The sequence below is a fragment of the Scyliorhinus canicula genome, chromosome 4 (assembly GCF_902713615.1).
Source record: "Scyliorhinus canicula chromosome 4, sScyCan1.1, whole genome shotgun sequence".
Classification (NCBI taxonomy): Eukaryota; Metazoa; Chordata; class Chondrichthyes; order Carcharhiniformes; family Scyliorhinidae; genus Scyliorhinus; species Scyliorhinus canicula.
Window position 1 is genome coordinate 185,775,729 of NC_052149.1, and position 18,669 is coordinate 185,794,397.

The 18,669-nt window shown below is 49.7% G+C and overlaps 1 protein-coding gene across 2 annotated transcripts in view; it reads left to right on the forward strand.

Moving 5' to 3' along the window:
* The first annotated feature begins 2,658 nt into the window (after positions 1 to 2,658).
* LOC119965223 (CDGSH iron-sulfur domain-containing protein 1-like) overlaps positions 2,659 to 18,669 on the forward strand; it is a 29,113-nt gene continuing 13,102 nt past the window's right edge. The window contains exons 1-2 of one of the 2 annotated variants that reach the window (XM_038795672.1): positions 2,659 to 3,053; positions 4,305 to 4,504. In XM_038795672.1, coding sequence (XP_038651600.1) covers positions 2,987 to 3,053; positions 4,305 to 4,504 — 267 coding nt within the window. In that variant the 5' untranslated portion in view covers positions 2,659 to 2,986. Of the gene's footprint in view, positions 3,054 to 3,215; positions 3,414 to 4,304; positions 4,505 to 18,669 lie in introns of those variants that run through there. The other variant, XM_038795673.1, reaches the window with a different exon arrangement.

Here is an 18,669-nt window from a genome sequence, read left to right on the forward strand (position 1 = left end):
AGGACACTTTGCATTCTTCTTGCTTTTCAAAGCCTGTCCATTTTTCCCTGCGTTCTTAGCGAATGTCCATTTTAAACTCGGGAAGTGGCCAACCCAGGTGGCTACACTGGTGGCGGGGAGCCTCAGGGGATACCTCCGCTTGCACCTCCGCCCCATGGAGTAGCCATGGGGTCACCGGGCACCCCGAGGGAGGAGGAGGTGATGGGGCCCGTGGCGGAGACTGCCGCAGGGGAGGTGCCAGAACATTGCGGTACCTCAGACTACACCCCCCCCCCCCCCCGGCTGAGGGGTTGGCTCTTGGGTGACGGGCTATCCACTGAAGTTGTGGCTGATGACACCGGTCCGGAGGCCACAGGCTGACCCGGAGATCAGCTACAATGATGACCAGCAGCGACCAGGAACGTGATTGAGCGGTGCTTCAGCCTCCTGAAGATGCGGTTAAGGTGCCTGGACAGCTCTGGAGGGGACCTCCAGTATGATGCTGAGAGATTCGCCCGCATCATGGCGGCCTGCTGCGTCCTCCATAACATTGCGCAGTAGTGGGACAATGATCTGGAGGAGGAGGATGTGGGGGAGGATGGGACTCGTGCCCATGTTAGCGCTTTCCACCACCCACCTGGGTGATCACTGCATAGGAGCTGCACATTCCATCACACAATGCCATCGAATCCCTGAGGGGCATCTGGGCACTTGAACATGTCAGGAATCGTCGAGTGTGCCAAGATGAAGGTGATGTGCACACTGCCCAGGTATCGGGAGCAGACGTACATGATGCCTAGCTCATGGTCACATATCACCGAGTGGTGCCCCTTCAGTTTGTATTGAGCGGCCTTTCTTCTGCAGGTGCTCGTATGGGGGCATGCATTCCGTCGATCTTCCCTTGGGTCCAGGGCATGACGGCGATGTAGGCGGACCCCACTGCCCGGGCATCCTGGTGGGCTCTGTCCACATTGAAATAGATGTATTGAGTTGCTTGGGCATCTAGGGCCTTCGCAACGGCGCTGATGCACCTGTGCACCGAGGTCTGTGAGATTCCAGACGGGGGACCACTCACCACCTGGAAGGACCCCGTGGCGTAAATGTTCAGGGCGACCGTCACCTTGACTGCCACGGGGAGCAGATGTCCTCCCTCATGGTGCCAGGTGTGCCATCATCTGGCAGATATGTTGCACTGTCTCTCTGCTCAGCCGAGTCTTCGACGGCATGCCTGGTCCCGGAGGTCCTCGAATGACAGGCGCCTCCTTGACATCTCCTCCTCCTCGGCCTGTTGGGTGGCTGGCTCTCCATCCTTAGTGGCTACATCCTGTCCCTCTGCTGCATGCACTGCTGCTGCATGCTTCACTGCTTCAGCTTCCTCCTCCTCGAGCAGCGCCAGCTCGTACAGCCGCATGCCATTCCCAAGGGCTGCAGCGACTAGGAGGAAGGCCACCATTGCTGGTTAAATTCCAATATCCATCGTCTGCGGTGGGTGTTAGCCGACATGTTAGCATGGTGCGTGCCCGTGCCGAACCAGGTCCACCGGGCTACATGGTTGCCCCAGTTGGTACTGCGGGATCTGCGCCCACATGTCTGCCCCCCCATCTCCACACCCCCAGCCACTTTGTTGCCCGGCACCAGGGGTCCTCTGGCCCTGGCACCCGTTCTTGATGCCACGGGTACCATCGGCTGGCACTGCTCTTACCAGCAGTATGTTCCGCGGCCCATGTACGGGCTACAGTGGCCGTTGCTCTGGGTGGGCCGTCGGGTGGTGACCAGGTGGGGGGGCAGAGTTGGGGCACCAATACAGCTGGTGTAACTCTACTGAACCAAGTGCCAAGGTGGGTGGTCAGTAGAGTGCGCAGCAAGATGGCTGCCTTGCAGGCCGCAGCAATGGCGCAGTTCTGTAGGGTGTCACCCTGCAACTTGGCCCATTCCACTGTCAGCAACCCCCCACCCCCAAGCACTGGCAGCCCCCCCCCCCCCCCCCAAAGCCAGTGTCCAGCCTGGCAGCCCACGGTTGCACCTCTCTTTGTCCTATCTCCTCTCTTTCTCCCTCAGCAACCATACTAGTTTCACGATATTTAAAAGCACAAGTGAACCACACCGTCAGGAATTCGACCCATTGGAGGCGGAGAATTGTGGAGGCCTCAGAAAATACCGTGCCAGGCCCGCTAATGATATGCAAACGGTATCTACTATACATGCATTCTCGAACGCATTGATGCCGCTGTCGAGGCGACAGAGAATTGCGATTTGATGTCAAATCGGCGCCCGCCGTGATTTCGGCATCAGAACCGATTCTCCGCTCAATCACGTTTCCCAATTTCAGCGTCAGCCAACAGAGAATCCCACCCAATATGTTTGATCTGGAGGGTCTTGAAGGGGGTGATAGAGCATTACTAACATCAGAAAGATGTGGTGGAGTGAATTCAGTCAACCGAATATTTATCTGGAAGGATAGAATTTTCTTATAAGAGACAGTATCATTATCAAAGACAAGGGGCACCCCATTGGTGTGGCAATAAACTCACGTGGGCACACGTAAATAAATATATGAGAGGAAATATAAAAAGCGCAGACACAGAATCAGATTGGATACGATTGAGTTAGTGAGCTACCAGCCAGTAGGCAAAAAAAGGGGGGAGGGTGGGTAATGCACATAAAACAAGTGCCACTTGCCTGGCACATGGAAACAAGGAGCCCTTCCTGTTGGCCGCAAAGTCTCAACTCTGGAGGGCACCTGTGACTGACAGATTGCGGCCTCAGGCTCCCTGTCTGTTCATAGAAACGAGGGGAGGGAAGAAGAGAGAGAATTGACACACAGGGAGGCCTATCGGCCCGTCGTCTCGGTGCCAGATCATTTTCAAATGGTTGCCTTGGAATCCACGTGACGGAACAACAGCTCCTCCACCTGCAGCACTGGCGGGGGGTTGGTCCGTAACAAGTCTGCGGGGAGGGGAGGGTCACTCCGGGCTGTTTACACCGGAGGAGGGGCAGAGCGACAGGGATGGCCGCCGTGGCGGGAGCGGGAGCAGGAGCGGGGGAGGCGGAGAGCGGCGGTTTGCCGTTGAAATGTGTGTGTGCGCTCGCGCCTCCATTCCGAACCGCCTGCAGGAAATTGGGCAACTGCCACATTCATGTTATCAACAAATTACTCCCTTTCCCGCGGCCAAGGGATATAAACTAATAACCTCCCGGCTGGATTATTTCATGAGAAGCGTTATTTGCCCCCCCACACTGTTTTATTTTAAACCCACTCTAACCGCGTGACCGCATACTTTGCTCCAGTCCTACCAGAACAATCATTTCAATTCTGTTATGTGAAATTTCACACTCCTAACATCTCATCTGCCCCTCCAAAGGAGGAAAGAAGAATTTATTATTGTATTGTTTTCCTGCGGTCGTTCGAGCACGAATGCATCACCTGGTGTATTGTAATCAATTCTAAATTTAAACTGGTAAAATGCATTTCCTTGAGAAAAGACAACGTGCATTTACTTTTTTTGAGTTGCTTGGGTTTAGAACTGGACGCTAATTTGGTTCCGCCTTCTAAACCTTGCCCCTCGCCTGAAATGTGGTGTGCCTCAGGTTAAACCACCACCAGTCAGTTCTCTACCTCAAAGGGGGAAAGCAGCCTCTGGTCATCAAAAAATAAGCTACTCTTGTAGGTTAATATGCAGAACTTTGTTTTAAGAACGAATGAAACGAAAGCAGATCAAAACTGTACCACTAGTTTATAAACATAGTAGCGGTATAATGATTTATCAGAATTTTTTCAATTAAAACATGGCTTTAAGATTAAAGTTTTATAGACATTTTCGGCAGAAGATAATGTCCTTATTTTTGGCCTTTCCTGGGAAATGTGATTGGCATTAATATGCACGGGGAACTAAGCTTGCTCCATGGCCTTGCAAATTTTTTTTGTCAATAATAGGCACTTGGTTTTCTGGCCCAAATTCCCACTTTAAGATGTTGCATATATGTAAAAGAAATTTAATTTTTCAAAAATATTGTGTATATAATATTTACACCTTGAATTTAAGTGTAAAGTTACGTGCTAAAGTTACATTACTTTGCATGATCCATTTTCCCAAACTAGAAAGTTTTCAGGCCTCTAGGGATGGTGTGAGCTGTTGCATAAAAACAAAGTTGACTAGTGGCCATCTAGCATCCTGGTGAAGGAGGAAATAAATCTGTAATTGCTTAAATTACTGGAAAACTGTGTTAAATTGATAGAATGATATGCACTAAAGAAAATGTTAGATAATCTGTACTGTGTTAAAATCTGATTAAGTAGCATTAATGTAATATTTTTCTAATTATAGCTTACTGGATTGTATTTCCACTAAGTTTTGGAGTAATCATTAGTGGCTACTTCCTGTATCGAATGTTTACAAGTCAAATAGGAAAAAACGGCAGAGTGAACAAAGTAATCAACAAAGATGTTGCTCAGGTGGTTGATAGTTTTGATATAGAAGACTTGGGTGATAAAACAGCCTTTTGCAGATGTTGGAGATCTGACAAGGTTAGTGATTTTTGTTGTTTAACCATTAAGAGAAGTATGAGGAACAAATCTGAATAAGTAAGGTTGCCCAGGGTTTTATCTTTGGACAGCATTGGCAGTGTGTTGCTGCAACTGAACAGAGATTCTTTTATAAGTGATTAAGAAAAATAAGACCAAAGTGTTCCAATGTCACATAGTTTAGTCTACAGCCCATTATCGATGTGCAATATCGCCAAGATTATTCTGTAAATAAAGTTGGAGATTGCCCCAACTCTTGAGTGAAATAATACAAGATGTTTGGTCCAAACTTTCCTCTGATTTTAAAAAGAATGTTTTTTATAAATTTGAAACAATGTCCCTTAAAATCATGGGGGTAATTTTAAGAGGATCATACAGTTCCATGGCTGCAAAACTATCACCATTGCTGATATGCACTCCTGGTAGGCAAAGCTTTACACTGGGAGTGTTGTAAACTTCCTTGAAATGGCATCACTTCAGCAATAAATGTTTAATTGGCTGGGCACCACTGTGCTGTTTGAAGATGGGGAAGAGTGCTATATCACTGCAAGTTCTTTCCTTTACAACAACTGTGCCAGCCTTTTATAATGTAAAGCTGGAAAAGGAGATTGTATGAGAAAATTCCAGACCAGCTCATAATAATTCCTGCTTATATAGTTAAATTGAGAATAATGTTTAATGTTCATTTTTATTGCCCTTTATCAAAATTTGAGCAGAACTTTTATGAACAGCAAATGTTGAGTTTTCAATAGATGTGCCTAGAGGCCTACACTATGATGGTTCAGTGTTACATTTTTACTGAGGGAGATTTTTAATCTTTAAAATACAACTGCTGCTGGAACCAGCTATTTGTTAGATATGATTTCCTTGGGGAGATACTATCCTGTTGGCTGCGGGCCTGAGTCTTTCTTCAGTTGGAGATTAAGCTGGATGGAGGAGTAGGGTGCCCTCCTCCAAGTGGTCATATATAGGGACTTCCAGACTGTGCTCCTTCTTGAGGCTGGGTCTCCCCTGGAGGTGCAATAACCTATTGATTATGAGGTTAGGCTGATTTATTCCTCGTATCCATTTTGCGAAAGTATACATTGCTAGACCATGACTAACACCTATTGGCTAATCCTGTTGTTCCTCTCTCTTTGGGGTTTCCTTTCTTTATCTGGGTGGGTGAGGTGCTGATACAGGTCCTGATTTGCTCTATTTGATTCTCGAGGGTTACCCTTACCGTGTCAGAAGGAGGAGAGTTGTATCCCATCCCAAGTCATCCTGTTGATGGATGTTTTGGCAATTCTTCTTCTCCTTGACGGTGGAGTTTTCTTGCTAGAAAATGGTAGCACAGTGGTTAGCACTGTTGCTTCACAGCTCCAGGGTCCCAGGTTCGATTCCTGGCTTGGGTCACTGTCTGTGCGGTGTCTGCACGTTCTCCCCGTGTCGGCGTAGGTTTCTTCCGGGTGCTCCGGTTTCCTCCCACAGTCCAAAGACATGCAGGTTAGGTGGATTGGCCATGCTAAATTGCCCTTAGTGTCCAAAAAGGTTGGAGGGGTTATGGGGATAGGGTGGAAGTGAGGGCCTAAGTGGGTCGGTGCAGACTTGATGGGCCGGGCCTCATGATTCTTGATGGTGGTGGGGCCTGAATGGTTGCAGTTGCTGAAAAGCTGATTTGGCTTCAGAGGAATGAGGTCAATTGTGTAGGGAGCCTCGGCTTATTGGCTGCTGTATGTGAGAGTGTGCACTGTCAAGATATATCTTGTTCTGATGGTGGTATTCTGTTGTCCTCCCTTTTTGGAGTATCTTTTCATTGCTCCGAGGTCTTGGGATGCTGAGTTACATCCAGATTGGTTGCATTTTACCCCACAAGGGATCACTTATATTGTGTAGCTCTGTTCTTGTCGTCCTGCGGAGGAGGGTGTGCACCAAAGTGCCACGTGCTCATTGCTTATCGTGAGACCCCCCACTCTTTTTGCTATTCTTTTATTTTCATTAACTGTATAAAAGGAGACACCGACTAACAATTACAATGGTTGTCAATTGTATATGAATATTTGCTGGTCTTCTCTGTGAAATGGAAAACTTCCAATAACAGTATTCTTTAAAAAAATATAAAATTTAAACACAAGATAAAAATATGCAGTTAGAAAAGAGCTTATAATATAACCCCCCTCCTCTCCCCAAAATGACTCACATAAGGTATGCAATGAAACTAACATTTTGGCAACGGCCTTTGAGATTTGCAATTGTAAAATCCAGGAAATGTTACCCAAGTCGTGAAACTACTTTTCACTGCAAATAGAAGTGCATTCTGCGACTTCCAGAACCAAAGGCCGTTGATGTGGTTTGCAAAAACAAATTCAAACAAACTACTTTGCAAGTTGCTTTTCTCAATTAACAACGTTCAAAGCTTTTCAGAAACTACAACTCAAATAAACTGGTCTTCAGTGGGCTTTCTTCACTACTCCAGCTGAAAACCTGTTCTCGGAAATACCCATTTCACCTTTTTGGGTTTGCTTTACATTGTCTTCACAAATCCATTTGAACTTGGTTTTTAATATTTGGGAACCTTGCATGTTTCCCTCTATTTTGGATCAGTAAAATTTAAAATGTCTACCCTGGATTACTCACAAATTTCCTGTAAAATGCAAATATTCCTTGTCACCTTTGAACCTTTTTTGAAATGCAATAATAATCTCAGCAATTTCAACACTTAATCCCAAATGTAAATTTCAAACCGACTCTGTTTACCTGTAAATTAAAACCCACCATAAAACCTCATTACAAATGTAAAGCAGTAACACCTTTACTCTTTCATCCCTTATTATACTCCACAGACAATTTGACTCCAAACAGCACGGTGGCGCAGTGGTTAGCATAAATGCTTCACAGCTCCAGGGTCCCAGGTTCGATTCCCGGCTGGGTCACTGTCTGTGCGGAGTCTGCACGTCCTCCCCGTGTGTGCGTGGGTTTCCTCCGGGTGCTCCGGTTTCCTCCCATGGCTCATCCCATGGGTGATCATGGCTCGGCACAACATCGAGGGCCGAAGGGCCTGTTCTGTGCTGTGCTATGTTCTATAAACCTCTCCTTTGATTAACCCTGGGCGCACACAGACACAATCTTTACACAAAATGTAAAGTATACCCATTTCATCACACTGGTATTGTGCATTTCGACAAAAGTTATCATATGATCTCCATTCAATACAATGCTTGTGGCTATATAGTTTACTTTCAAATTATTCATTCTCTTGACTCTTTCAATGTGTGTTCTCAATTTCCTACTTTTCATTTAGCTCAGTCATCTACCAAATCTATTCCAATCCTCATTCCTTTCTGCAAGCAGGTCTTTCAAACTGCATAGTCAGACCTTATTTAAGCTGTATTTCTTTCTCCGTTTAATGGCTTAATCATTACATCATTTTTCAGTTCCTTTGGGATGTTAAATCTTATTTCTCTCAGTTCTTCAAATAGCTTCTTATGGTGCTCCTAAGTGGAATCGACAGCTGCTGCCTCTTACTTTTGATTACTCAATAGTCAGGGCTGGATTTTCCTATCCGGAATTGAGACGGAATGGATATGGACTGGCAATAACATTGGTGACTGAGCAGTGCAACTAAAAGACCTGCCGCCAACAGCAGCCATTTTGCGCAGGTTGGGAAAGGGTGCAGAGACAAGCCAAACTTGTGCCTACTAAAGCTTCGATTAAGCTTATTAAGGCTATGAGAGAAGGCCCCAAGGTAGATGTCACTCAATTTCCGAGAGATAGGAACCCTCAATAATCAACCCAGAGAGTGGAGTGGAGGGTAGTCGTGTCAAGAGGCAAGGAAAAGTGTTTGGAACTTTATTTGAATTGTTTGATCTGGCTGAAAGGTTCCACTGTGTGTACTGAAAGTTGCTGGAGCTCATCAAGCTTCCATCTCAGGAGCTATGAACAGAACTGGTATTTCCTGGGTATTGGGTCCTGGGAGGCAGTGGCACAGGTCGTCAGCTTGGGGAGTGTCACTAGGAGGACCGCCACCCAGTGCTGCTAGAAGCTAAATGACCTCCACCGGGCTGCACAGGTGAGTTGGCATCGGCCCCATGACACCGGTCCTGCTTGTCCCCACCCACGAACCCCAAGCACAATACCGCATGTGTGCCCCAGCGCACCCTGGCACCCACCAGCACACCCTACCCATGCACAGCTGGTCCCCCAACATGCTGCTTCTGGAGCACAATCTGGTGAGCACCATAGAGTTGCTGATGAACATCAGGTGGAGGCATGAGCATCTAGGAGAGACAGAAGTTGGAAGTAAGTTGCATTACAGGAGTCAGATTTGAGCCTCTGGACCAAGCTATCCCGGAGCTGATGCAGTCGCAAGGGTGCAGCTCTGAAATTCAGAGGGGGATGTCAGCGACACTCCAGCAGATCCATAGTTGAGGAGTCACAGAGGCTATGGGCACAGGAGATTGTGCTGGCAATGCGTGGCACCGAGACCAACACTGGAGTGGCGACCGTAGTGGAGAGCTTGGAGCACAATGTCAGCGCCATAAGTGGTGGTATCCAAGGAGTTGCTCAGTCAGTAATGATCATGGCTGAATGATTTGACAGCATATCCGAGTCACTGAGGGATGTGTTTGTGACACAGGTGGGCCTTGCAGAGGCAATGTGGACATTGTCCCAATCTCAGGTGGGCATTGCTGAGACGCACCACAGCCTGTACCAGTCACAGGGGAACGTGTCTCAGTCTCGGGTGGATCTTGCCGAGGCTCTGTGGAGCATGTCCAAGTCGCAGGAGAGCATTGCTGAGGCGCTCCAGAGCATAGCCTGGTCACAGAGAGGCATCTCTGAGGGCATTGACACCACTGTGCAGGCAATGGGAAACCGCCAGGGCTGGCAGATCCAGATGGCGCAGGGGCTCCTGGAGCTCAATCCAGCTGCTCCTCCATCCCAAGGTGACCCCTAGGATCCTACGAGCACTGACCACGAGGAGGAAGAGCTGGAGGCCAATCTGGAGCCTCCCTCCAGGGAGACAACGGCGGTCACCTGCTCTCCTGATTTCCCGCCCCCCTCCCTCCCGCATCTGAGTCAGCGTGTGGAACACGGTGGCACCACCAAGTTGGGTGGGGTCCTCCGGTCCCCGACGCCCCCAGAGGACACCCGCCAGGCTAATGGCCGTAGGAATCCCCCCCCTCCCCCAAGGCGTACCGTGTGCAGGTGATGAGTGTGAGCGCACGCTAGGCAGAAAGACAGGAGTCAAACTATGGCACCGATTGAGGAGCACCAGTGTTCAGCTCACAGAGGGTTATCATCACCCTCCTGCCTTGCATATTGACCCGCTGACAGTGCCAGCACAGGCCCATCACCCTGATGTGATGTAAAACAAACCCTCGGAAGATGGAACAGAGCGATTAGGGGGTGTGAGGGAAGGGGACAAGTAATGAGTGGATGGGGGGATTGTCAGAGGGGGACGTATGAGGCAGACTGGGTGATGGAGGGGGCGCACGGGTGTGGAGGGGCGGTGGGAAGGGGGTTAGATGAAGGGTGAAGCCATGTCCAGTGGGAAGTGGGTCTCCCTGGTCCTTTGGCGTGCCGGACTCTCGCTGTCGCTAATTGTCCTCCACCTTCCGGCTGTCCTCGTTTTCCTCCTCTGATGTGGCCGCATGTGCCTCCTCCTCCATCTCCAGCACATCGCCCTGCTGTTGTGTGAGGTTTTGGAGGGCACAGCAGACCACCACAAAGTGGGCGACCCTCCAGGGGGTGTACTGCAGAGCACGACCAGAGTGGTTGAGGCATTGGAGCAGTATTTTAATAAATCCTTTGCACCACACGATGATAGCCCAGGTGGCCACAGTGCGGGTCGCCACAATGGTCTCTGGCCTCCGTAATGGCATCATTAGCCAGGATCTCAGCGGGTACCCCTTATCCTCCCAAGAGCCAACCAGCCATCCTAGAGTGTCCCTCAAAGAAAAATGAAATGAAAAATGAAAATCGCTCATTGTCACGAGTAGGCTTCAATGAAGTTACTGTGAAAAGCCCCTAGTCATCACATTCTGGCGCCTGTCTGGGGAGGCTGGTACGGGAATCGAACCGTGCTGCTGGCCTGCTTTAAAAGCCAGCGATTTAGCTGGTGAGCTAAACCAGCCCCTAGACGCCAGGGATCTTGGACTGCCCAAGGATGCTGTCGTGCCCGCTCCCTGGGAAGCGTGCGCACATGTGCATGATCTTGAGGTGGTGGTTGCACACGTTTACAGCGTTGAACCCCTTCCTGTTGATGAAGGACGCTTCCGGACCACCCAGTGAGCACAAGGTAACATGCGTGCCATCTATTAACCCTGGACCTGGGCATCCCAGTGATGTCTGGGCATCTTGTTGGGCTTTGACCAGGTCAAAGTTGATATAGTCGGCTGCCCGAGCAAACAGGGCATCCATGACTTGTGGGCCGTTGGTTGGGAAATGCCACGCAAGTCCTTGCTCAAGACCTGGAATGATATTGAAGCGTAAAATGTCAGGGGTGCAGTGACCTTTACAGTCATTGGAAGCAGGTATCCTCCCCCACGATGTGCCAAGTCCGCAAGGACATAAAACAGTTTCCGCACCGTTTCCTTGTTGATGCGGAGTCTCCTGCGGCACATGCTGTTCAAAAGACCAGTGATGCCTGTACACTTTGGGTCTTCGCCAGATTCCCCATCTGGGCCCCTCCCTGGCCTGATGGGTGGTCCTCAGGGTATGGTGCGGGCCCTTGCACATGGACCACTGCCCTAAGCCTCTGTTAATTCTGCTGCCTTCTCCAGCACCTTGTTTTTGAAAACTCACCACTATTCTCAGAATTCACCCTATACCAAAAAGTGCCGACATTCTAAATGGCGAACAGGGATTCTCACTCCCTGACTCCGGAATGCAGGCTTTGGTGGTGCTATTCAGGTCAAACTATATTTTCAAGTTATCCCCTGGTATAACTCATTCCTTCACCGAAGATTTTATCTACTTACCACTTAGTAGCATCGATGTCCTGGGTCCTGCATTGCTAAGTAAGTAAAGTAGACTTTTGGAATAAGCACTATTTCAGGTTAAATTAAGTTATTTTATTATTATATTTTTTCTTTTAAAAGCTGCAAACACTTTCTTTACAGAAAGGTAAAAAGATCTTGCTTCTGGATCCTTCTGGTTGGTTGAAGGGACCTTCAGGCCCAACTTGACAATCAATCTTCTTTAAAGTCTGGTCATCTTGAGATGTATTCACTGGTTAGCTCCGTTGCTGTGTCTTGTCGATCCCATGTACTGAGCTATAAGAGCTGGCTCTGTGATGGAACCATCAATTCACCAGATACGTGTTTTCCGATAGGAATATAGGCTTTAATCTACTTACTACAGAGCCAGCCTGTTACCCGTTGATGAACTCTCGGTGAACTGCAGGCTGACTCTGGACAAGGTTATTTATACAGCAGCACAAGGGGGAGGAGTTGTGGGCGGAGCCAAGGGTGGAGCCCTGTACAAGCTCCTGAGCATTCCCAGAGCTACTCCCCCTAGTGGTTGGATAACGCTACTGCGCTTACAAAGATACAGTGTGAATTACCATGTTACATTCACCACATTCACCCCCTGCAAAATAATCATGTCCGGCGGGGGTGGTGGTTTACAAAGTCAGTCTGTCCGGTGGTCAAACTGTCCGCTGTGATCTGCGGAGCACCGGGGTTGCAGCCTATTGCGGTGGCTGGATGGTGTTGTGTGCTGGGGTACGATGGCTGAGTCCAGGGAGGGTTGTATCCGAGCTTCATACTCTCCTGGTTCGACCGGGGACTGGGGGCGTTGGGGCTGGCCGGCGTGGGTGCGCAGAACTGGTGGAGCGAGCTCGTTGGCTCGGGAGCGCGAGGGGGCAGCAGCATGGGGTGTAGGGTAAGGGGTCCTTCTGTGGGGGTAGAGGGGGCGCTGGATCTGGCGGGTGCCAGATCCCGGAGGGATACTGTGTCCTGACGGCCGTCAGGGAACTCGACGAATGCGTACTGGGGGTTGGAGTGGAGCAGGCGCACCTTTTCAAGAAGGGGGTCGGTCTTTTGTGCCCTGACGTGTTTCCTCAGAAGTACGGGCCACGGTGTCCTCAGTCATGCCGGAAGTGAGACCCCCGTGGTAGTGCCCCTGGAAAAAATGAAGAGCCTCTCGTGAGGGGTCTGATTGGTCACTGTACACAAAAGGGACCTAATAGCGTGGAGTGCGTCTGGGAGGACTTCCTTCCACTGGGAGACTTGGAGCTTTCTAGACCGGAGGGTTAGTAGGACGGTCTTCCAGACCGTCGCGTTCTCCCTCTCCATCTGCCCGTTCCCCCTGGGGTTGTAGCTGGTAGTCCTGCTCGAGGCAATGTCCTTGTCGAGCAGGTACTGACGCAGCACGTCGCTCAGGAAGGACGAACCCCGGTCGCTGTGTACTTAGCTGGGGAAACCAAACAGGGTGAAGATGCTATGCAGGGCCCTAATGACTGTGTGGGAGGTCATGTCGGGGCACCGGATAGCAAATGGGAAACGGGAGAACTCATCTACGACGTTTAGAAAGTAAACATTCTTGTTAGTTGAGGGGAGTGGCCCTTTGAAATCAATCGCGAGACGTTCAAAGGGCCTAGAAACCATGACCAGGTGGGCCCTGTCTGGTCTATAGAAGTGCGGTTTGCACTCCGCACAGATCGGGCAGTCCCTGGGCCTCGTTGGAGAAAGGCAGGTTTCGGGCTCTGATGTAGTGGGCGAGCCGGGTGACCCCCGGGTGGCAGAGGTCATTGTGGATGACTTTCAATCGGTCAATCTGCGCGCTGGCGCATGTCCCGCGGGATAGGGCATCCGGAGGCTCGTTGAGCTTCCTGGGTCGATACTTAATATCGTAATTGTAGGTGGAGAGTTCGATCCTCCACCTCAGAATTTTGTTGTTTTTAATTTTGCCCCTTTGCGAGTTGTCAAACATTTAAAAAAAATAAATAAATTTAGAGTACCCAATTATTTTTTCCAATTAAGGGGCAATTTAGAATGGCCAATCTACCTACTCAGCACATCTTTGGGTTGTGTGGGTGAAACCCACGCAGACACGGGGAGAATGTGCAAATTCCACACGGACAGTGACCCAGGGCCGGGATTCGAACCCGGGTCCTCAGCGCCGTAGGCAGCAATGCTAACCACTGTGCCACCATGCTGCCCTTCGAGTTGTCAAACATGAAGGCAACCGATCTTTGGTCGGTGATGAGGGTGAACCTCCTACCTGCGAGGTAGTGCCTCCAGTAACGAATAGCCTCCACAATGGCTTGTGCTTCTTTTTCGACTGAGGAGTGTCAGAGCTCTGAAGCGGAGAGGGTACGGGAGAAAAATGCGACTGGTCTCCCTGCCTGATTTAATGTGGCTGCTATAGCTACCTCTGAGGCGTCGCTCTCAACCTGGAATGGAGTGGATTCATCCACCGCCCGCATGACCGCTTTGGTGATGTCCTCCTTGATGCCGTCGAAGGCCTGGCGTGCCTCGGCTGACAGGGGAAATCGTGTGGCCCTAAAGAGTGGGCGGGCTTTGTCCGCATATTAAGGGAACCACTGGGCGTAGTAGGAGAAGAAGCCCAAGCACCGTTTGAGGGCCTTGGGGCAATGGGGGAGGGGGAGTTCTCGGGCGTGAATACGGTCCGTGTCTGGGCCCAGGACTCCGTTTTCCACGACATAGCCGAGGATGGCCAGTCTGTGCGGAAAACGCATTTCTCCTTGTTATACGTGAGATTCAGTTTCTGTGCCGTCTGGAGAAAACGGTGCAGGTTGGCGTTGTGGTCCTGCTGGTCATAGCCGCAGATGGTGACATTGTCCAAGTACGGAAACGTGGTCCGCAGCCTGTACTGGTCCACCATTCGGTCCATTGCTCATTGGAACACCGAGACCCCATTAGTGACGCCGAAAGGGATCCGGAGGAAATGGAAGAGGCGGCCATTGGCCTCGAATGCCGTGTAGTGGCGGTCCCCAGGGCGGATTGGTAGCTGGTGGTATGCAGACTTCAGATCCACCGTGGATCTGGTTTACCATGTCTGCAATCCTGGGGAGGGGATACACGTTGAGGAGCGTAAATCTATTTATGGTCTGACTATAGTCGACAACCATGCGGAATTTTTCCCCGGTCTTAATGACCACCACCTGAGCTCTCCAGGGACTATTGCTGGCCTCTATAATCCCCTCACTGAGAAGCCTTCGGACCTCTGTTCTGATAAATACCCTATCCTGCAGGCTGTACCGCCTGCTACGAGTGGCTATGGGTTTACAGTCCTTTGTGAGATTGGCGAAGAGAGGAGGGGGGGGGGGGGGGAGATTCGCAGCGTAGCGAGGTTGCAGATAGTGAGTGGGGGCAGGGCCCCGCCGAAGCTGAGGGTGAAGCTCTTAAGGTTACGTTGAAAGTCTAGGCCTAATAAGAGTGGCGCGTAGAGTTTGAATTTCGAGTAGCTAGCGCCTCGGATTGTGTGTCGCGGCGGTGCGTCCCTGGATCTGGACTGAATGGGAGCCTGAAGCGAATGAGATAGTTTGCCGCACGGGGAAAACGGGGAGCGAACAGCGTCTTACCAGGTCTGGATGTATGAAGCTCTCAGTGCTCCCGGAGTCGAAGAAGCATTGCGTTTTGTACCCATTGATTTGGACCTCTGCCATCGAATTTCGCAGATGCTTCGGGCGTGAATGGTCCAGAGTGACTGCGCTGAGTTGCGGGTAGTCGGCGGCTCGATCAGCTGTGCTGGAGTGGCCCCGTGATGACTGCCCTCTGAGTTCATAGTCGTACTCTTCCGATGAGTTGTCCGAGCGTGGAGATGCAGGTCGGGCCCGTGGATTGCACGTGGCGGGCGGCGAGGAAGATGGCGTCCACGATGGCGGCCCCCATGAGTCGCACGTGGCCGGCCACGTGGTGGAGGTTTGCCAAGATGGCGGCCCCCATGGATCGCACATGGCGGGAGGGGGCGGAGTCGGGGCATAGGCCGCAGCGTTTCTGGCCCTGCGGGAGTGCGGAGCGTTTACTTTGTGCCGCTGGGGAGTTGGATGCTGGGGCCCTTTTAGCGAGGCACACTCTTGCATAGTGGCCTTTCTGCCCGCAGCTACTGCAGGTCGTGTTGCGGGCTGGGCAGTGCTGCCGTGGGTGCTGGTTCTGGCCGCAGAAACGGCAGGCTGGAGCAGCATAGTGGCTGGCTGGAGCAGCATAGTGGCTGGCTGGGGCAGCATGGTGGCTGGGCGGCCGCGTAGCACAGGCCTGGGGGAGTCTCTGTTCAGGGGCTCATGATTGGGTCCGCGGGGAACGAGTTAAGGCTGTGGAAGGCGACCTTTATCATGGTCGCAGCTTCCACAGTTGTTTCTGAGTCTTGGGCCCCCTTTTCCAGCAGTCGTTGGCGCACATAATTAGACCTGAGGCCCGCTACAAAAACATCGGGTACAGCAAGTTCTCTGTGTTCAGCCGTGGTAACCGCTTGATAATTACAGTCATTTGACAAATTATTGAGTTCCCTTAAAAATTCGGCGAGTGATTCTGTAGGCCGCTGGCGGCTAGTCCTGAACACATGGCGTGCGTAAACTTCGTTAATGAGCCTTACGTATATCTTATCGAGTACCGCTAGCACTGCAGTATATGAACCGGCCGAGTTTAGTTGCGTAGAGATTCGGTGGCTCACCCTCGCGTGCAGTAGACTTAGCTTCTGTTCCTCTGTCGTTTCGGCTGTGCTCGCTTCTGCCAGGTAGGCCTTAAAGCACCACAGCCAGTGGGAGAAGATATCTTTTGCCTCTGCATCCTGCGGGTCGAGATCCAGGCTTGAGGGCCGATTCCATGATCGATCTTGACTGTTCTTAAGTAGATTAAATTGATGGAACCATCAATTCACCAGACACGTGCTTTCCGATATGAATATAGGTTTTAATCTACTTACTACAGAGCCAGCCTGTTACCCGTTGATGAACTCTCGGTGAACTGCAGGCTGACTCTGGACAAGGGTATTTATACATCAGCACAAGGTGGAGGAGTCGGGGGCAGAGCCAAGGGTGGAGCCCTGTACAAGCTCCTGAGCATTCCCAGAGCTACTTCCCCTAGTGGTCGGATAACGCTACTGCGCTTACAAAGATACAGTGTGAATTACCATGTTACATTCACCACACTCTGCTAGCTATCTCTAAGCTGACTCTGACTCCTGTTTAAATTCTAGTCTTCCTTAGATGTATAGCTGTTTAAGCTCGGCTGCTTGTCTCATCTTTCCCATGACCGAGCTGTGAAAGCTGAATCTGCTTCTCTTGTTCCTTCTCTCTCTGAGTTGTGGTTCTCCTTCTGCTTCTGCTCCTGCTCCCTGGGTTTATATTCTCTTTCTAACAATTAAGTTTTTATTACCTTATTGTCAATTAACTTATTTCACTTTGATTGTTAAAAAGTATCTTTGATCTAAACATTCTAATACAACTAATTATTCATTTTGGGCATAATCTCACCTCTCAGATCTGATTACATTGTCCTTTGTGATGTTCAAAGTTCGTTTGTGATATTCAAAATGCTTTGGTTTCAATAGAGGTGTTACTTTTAATTCCTGTGATTTCAATAATTTGGTTTTCCAATTGTCCCCAGCTCATAACATTGCCTTTGATTTTGACTTTAAATTATGTTTCTCGGAGACAGGCTGTCTCCAATTTTCTTTTAATTTACTTGGTATTAGTAGAATTTCACACTTAGAATTGACACCAAATTCAACTGAACATCATCCTTTCCTTTCCAGCTGTTTACTAAGAGAGTTAATTTCAATGAAGGTGTGAAACCTTTGCTTTTAGCTGTATGCTAAAATTTCACTTGGTTATGACTTGAAAGATCTGCCTGTTTTAAACATTCGTCACTTAATTCAATTGAAACTCTCATCCATGCTTTTCCAGATGCTTCCTAAGATAGTTACTTTCAATGAAGGTGTGAGCCATTGTTTTTAGCTTAATACAAGAATCCTGTATGTTTACTAAGCCTGCTTGTGAGAAAGAATTTGCATTTTATAATCCTGCTGTTAACCTTTCATGGGATCTTTCCCTGTATCCTCTCATGTTTCTCTCAGACCAGATATTGCCAGACCTCCACTGTCAATGGCATCTGCTGGGTCCACAATATCATCCATAATGTGATATCTGTAAGAAATTGGAGAAGATGAGAGAACAACAGAGCTATGGCTTCCACCTCGGGACCCACAGGCCCCCTTTGCCTCCCCACCCCTACATCCCTTGCCATCCCTCAGGGTGCCATCCAACATGCCCTGAAGATGCCCCCCCCCCCCCCCCCCCCCCCCCCCCCCCCCCCAGCTGCAGCAGAGGCCCCTTGGCACCGGACCCCAGATCCTGTTTCCAAGACACCTGCTTGTAACGTTACCTGGACTGGGTGTTGGTTCCCTCACTGGTCCACAACATACCCTCTGGTCGTGGGGATGTCACAGGTGTTGCGGCCCAATGTTTGGGTGTTTGAATGTTGGCTGCTGCTTCTGTGGTGTGGATGCCTCTGGAGTTCAGGCATTGTGTCCAGGCCTCACCCTCTATGATTGGAATGCTAGGCAGTAACACTCGTCTGTGACATGGCGTGCCTACCCGCAGGTATCTACTTGGGTATATTTTAGTTTAATAACAATAATACAAAAAATAAGCAGAATACAGAGCAAACAGCAATTCACTAAATTACCCACTATCCACCATAATCAAAACCCAATAAACAATGAACAAGAAACAAAGCCACAAGCATGTAAGCCAGCACACGCACACACCCCCACAGCAGTGGAGAGGCGCCCGACAAGTATGCAGGAAAGCATGCGTGTATGTTATTCTCTAAGTCTGAATAAAGATTGTAGACTTCCAGTTAACACAAATACTTTATTCAATGGGTTCGTTCTGTTTCCAGAGCTTAACTAGATATAATACAGTCAAGAGGTATGACCAGTGAAGCTGAGGTAAACTGCCGATGCTGAGCTGTCTCTGTCTGCTGCTGCTCATTAGCCCTGTGCTTCTGAAAGAGGCGGATCCTCCCTTCGGCTGGACCCGTCTCTGATGCTGCCCTCTAGTGATGCTGTGGCTGTTACGTCTGTCTGTAGTCCCTGGTGTATGTGCAGATGTACAGATCACTACAGCATGTAGAAAACAGTGCATGCATGCCGATGAAAGTGTGCATGTGTGAAGGAGTATATGAGCAAATATCTGCATTTGTATACCTGTAAGAGTGTAT